Genomic DNA, 4684 nt, shown 5'->3' with positions numbered 1-4684 from the left:
TAATGTCTTACCAACAAAAAAAGAATATACACTTTGTTTTTTAAATTCTAGTACTAGTATATTCAGTGGCAGATCCAGAATTTTCATTCAGGGTATTCAGAAAAAAAAAAGAAGCTAAATATAATTTATTCAGGGTGTTCAAAAGTTAATATATGCACATAAACACAAAAAATTTACCCCATATATACCCTGTAATTTTTTGCCGAGGGTGTTCCCTTGACAACATGTAGATCCGCCCCGGAGTATATTCTCCTATTCACGTCTTTATCTACCCCATTTCATGCCTATATAAAGAGGCACCATCTCCATTCTGCTTCAACAACAAGAAGAAGAAAAAAAAGATCGCCTCATTCACTATACTTTAATTAGCATTCTGCTTCACTAAAGAAAGTTCATTTATCCTATCTACATAGGAGTCTTTCTATATAACAAAAGGAACATGATAAATTATTTTGAAATACTTTTCTATATCTCTATATTTCTTCTTAGTATCTTTTCATATTATTTTTGTTTCAAAAATGACAAATCATCATCCCAAAAGAAAGCTTATAAGCTTCCTCCTGGATCAATGGGATGGCCTTATATTGGAGAAACTCTTCAACTTTACTCTCAAGACCCTAATGTCTTCTTCGTTAACAGGCAACGGAGGTACTATTTAATTTTATGTTTTTATGTCTTAGTAGTAATCTTTGTTGATTTGACTCTTCAAAAATGCTAATGAATGCGTGTCGGATCCTCCAAAAGTAGTGTATTTTTTGAAGATCCGACAAGGATGCGTTAACATGTTTGGAGAGTCCGATGGTAATAATTAATTTTCATTTGTAGAAACTAACAACATTAATGGCTGAACAATCTTTCAGGTATGGTGAAATTTTTAAGACAAAAATACTAGGATATCCCTGTGTCATGTTGGCAAGTCCGGAAGCTGCCAGATTTGTACTAGGGAACCAAGCTAACTTGTTCAAGCCAACTTATCCTAAAAGCAAAGAGAATTTGATTGGTCAATCTGCACTTTTTTTTCACCAAGGAGATTACCATATTCACCTCAGAAAACTTGTTCAAGCTTCTTTAAATCCAGAATCCATTCGTAACCAAATCCCTCATATTGAAGAATTAGCGATTTATGCGTTGAATTCATGGGCTGGTGGACATGTTGTCAACACTTATCATGAGATGAAAAAGGTTGGTTTTGATTTGAAAGGGTTTTGTAAAAGCCGAATTTCATAAATCTGCTTATTTTAAAAAGTTGTTTTTCAAAAAAGTATTTTTGGAGAATATCAGTTTGGCTAATCGATTTGAAAAGCAATTTTGTCAATACTAGGAAAGAAGCTGGTCAAGATTCCAAAAATACTTACAGGGAAAAAGTATTGTTGAGAAAATTATTTCTGTATTTACCAAAATCACTTATTTTTATTCTAAACGTTGACCAAAGCTTTTAGAATCTTGGCCAAATAGGCTATTAATTAAGTACTTCCTATGCTGACCCGGTAAAAGATTTTTTCTGACTTTTTTTTTTCTGTGTGTGTGTTAGTATTCGTTTGAAGTAGGTATACTTGCTATATTTGGACGATTGGAAGGTCATGTGAAGGATGAATTGAAGAAGAATTATAGCATAGTTGATAAAGGTTACAATTCTTTTCCAACAAATTTGCCAGGGAGTCCTTATAGAAAGGCCCTTCGGGTAAGTGTCATTTTAGTCATATATCACTTAGTTATTTCAAGGTGCATGAAAACTGATCGATTGTCTTTTTATTATATTATGTGTGAAGGCAAGAAAGAGACTTGGGAAGATTCTAAGTGAAATTATAACTGAAAGGAAGGAGAAGAAGCTACTAGAGAAAGGGCTATTGAGTTGTTTCTTGAATTCTAAAGATGAAAAAGGAATGGTAGTAAATGAAGATCAAATTGCTGATAATATCATAGGAGTTCTATTTGCAGCGCAAGATACAACAGCAAGTGTTTTGACTTGGATTCTGAAGTACCTTCATGATAATCCAAAGCTTCTTGAGAGTGTCAAGGTAAAAGATCTAGAACATTCCGTTTTTAAACCTTGTCTTATCATTTCTTTAAAAAAAAGCTATTGATTTGAAGACATTGTGGTTTTATTGGCATTTAATGTTTGGCAATAATTAATGATTTCGCAGGCTGAACAGAAAGTGATCTGCAAGTCAAATGAACAAGAAAATCATGGGTTGACATGGACACAAACAAGAAAGATGCCCATCACTAACAAGGTAAGTTTTAGTAAATTCAGAAGCACGGAGCTAGAATTTTGAATTTTAGAAAATGTAATTTACTGACTTTTAAATAAATTATTTACACCTCTTAAGTCGATTTAAAAAATATATATATATAGAAATACAAAATATAAGCCAACACTATTGAGTTCAGCCAAACTCGTAAGCAGAGGAATTGTAGCTTCGACCCTGTTACTAATCCAGAGACAGTTACAAAGTTTTTCTTAACAAATGTTCTAGGACTATGACAATCTAATATTAACCTCTTGACAATGCATCTTGTTTAGGTTGTTTTGGAGACACTGAGACTGGCTAGCATTATATCTTTCACATTTAGAGAGGCTGTGGCTGATGTAGAATACAAAGGTAAGAGCATGGAAAAAAGACTAAATTATATATAGTGACTGCGTAAATATGTTTTTTTATTATTATTATTGTAGTTAAACTTATTATAGCAAGTCTCTTACCATTTTAATCAAATATATCTATTACTCCATGCTTATCATAGAGATCCTTGTTGCTTGGATCCTCAATAATTGCCGCCGTTGGATTCTCCAAAAATAAATAACTTTTGGAGGATCTAACACATGGCCGACAACATTTTTCAAAGATCTAAATAACATATATAGTACTTGTAATTATTTTATAAATGACATAATTACGTACATCATCAATGGATAATGTTTAAACTCATTGAAAATGTGGGATGTAGGTTACCTTATTCCAAAAGGATGGAAGGTAATGCCTCTGTTCAGGAATATTCATCACAACCCAGAGATCTTTCCTGATCCACAAAAATTTGATCCTTCAAGATTTGAGGTACAACACGATCTTTAATACGTGTACTTCTTAATGATTTTATTTACCTACCCCATATTTACTTACTAGAAGTAAAAAAAAGAAATAACTCCAAATGAAAATTGTGCATTAATTATATATATTCATATTTATATTTGCAGAATGCGCCGAAACCCAATACATTTATGCCATTTGGCAGTGGAGTACACGCTTGTCCAGGGAACGAACTTGCCAAGCTGGAAATACTAATTATGACACATCATCTAGTCACTAAGTTCAGGTAGTTGTTTTCATTTTAATATAATAATCCTTCCAATAATCATATGATCATGACATGTTAAATCATGCTTTTTAATGAGTTAATAATGGATAACGTGTCATCTAATCTTGTAAAGCGTCGTTTAGGACACTTATTAGTGTTTCCTCAAAAGTAACTACTGTCGTTATTTGTAACAAACTTCATTGAACAGTTAAAAGTAAATAAATGAGTTACGATTTTGGACTAAGCAATTTCAGATGAACTTCAAATCGGAAGTCCTTGTAACAATAACTATGCATCATTCTCAAATAAGTTAGAATCCATTAAACCGATAAGTCGTTATATTCAATAATTTCAAAAGAAGAGGTATGGACCAATATGTGACCACTTCTTACTCAAGGCAAACATGTAAATGTGAAATGCATGCCAACGCTGTGATCTAGACATTCGCTCCAAATTATTTATCTTATTTGTAAGCTTCTAATAGTTATCACGTTATTCCGTAAATTAATCATACTATCACTATTTTCCTACTGAAAATTTTCAATGAAAAATATCCAGTGGTTATTGCCAGTTTGCCACAGATAATTTGATGGAATCAATGAGAAAAGAAAAAATAATAGTGTTTTCATACAAAAAAATTAGGAAGTTTCTCGGCGTTTCAATGGGAACATTTTTCTCACCATGTGTTTTTCCAGTGAGCTGGTTCGGTATGAATGAGGTGGGAAATCATGTTTTATAACACGAACTTCCCACTGATTTTCGGTGGGAAAAACCTCTGTTTCTAGTAGTGTATTTATGCTAAATATAATCGATTTTGACTCAGGAAAAAAGTTCTTGTGTTTAGATTCTTGCTTGATTATCATAGTTGGTGAAAGATAATGGAATTGAGAGGTAGTTGATTGACTGATATAATTTATTTGTGTTTTTTTTTTTTTGGTTATTTACAGGTGGGAAGTGGTAGGATCTGGTAGTGGGATTCAATATGGACCATTTCCAGTGCCAGTGGGTGGACTAGCAGCAAGATTTTGGGAAGGATCTACCACCTCAAACTAGAGGCAGGCACTGAGCAGCAAAAACAAAAAATCGCTGTTCTGATTTGCATATCTCAAATGATTTCATCAATCTTATCCAAGATTATTTGCTCATCCCCAAAAAAAAAAAAAAAAAAAATGAAAGAGATCTCCACATTTCACCCTACAAATTAGTTTATATTCAAGAATTTACTAAATTTGAGTACCTTTACAGCTAGAATTTTGTACAATTTCAATTTGCAAGAATTGGAATTCACAAACTGTTAAATTTGATCACTCAATTCTTTTAGTTCCTTTATTTTGGCTTATGTTTGACAAAAAGCAAATAGACTTTGCCCATGTGTTGAGATGGCAAA

At 32.6% G+C, this 4684-nt stretch overlaps 1 protein-coding gene across 1 annotated transcript; it reads left to right on the top strand.

Moving 5' to 3' along the window:
• Nucleotides 1-308: 308 nt before the first annotated feature.
• LOC132033380 (abscisic acid 8'-hydroxylase CYP707A1) lies at nt 309-4684 on the top strand. The gene is made up of 9 exons (XM_059423340.1): nt 309-648; nt 861-1182; nt 1532-1681; nt 1770-2018; nt 2145-2234; nt 2525-2603; nt 2950-3056; nt 3197-3315; nt 4245-4684. Exons 1-9 carry the CDS (start codon nt 440-442, stop codon nt 4348-4350), a joined length of 1431 nt encoding a protein of 476 aa, XP_059279323.1. The 5' UTR covers nt 309-439; the 3' UTR covers nt 4351-4684.

This window comes from Lycium ferocissimum, chromosome 10 (assembly GCF_029784015.1).
Source record: "Lycium ferocissimum isolate CSIRO_LF1 chromosome 10, AGI_CSIRO_Lferr_CH_V1, whole genome shotgun sequence".
Lineage (NCBI taxonomy): Eukaryota > Viridiplantae > Streptophyta > Magnoliopsida > Solanales > Solanaceae > Lycium > Lycium ferocissimum.
Note: the sequence above shows the minus strand (reverse complement) of the source record. Positions and strands in the feature narration are given on the sequence as shown.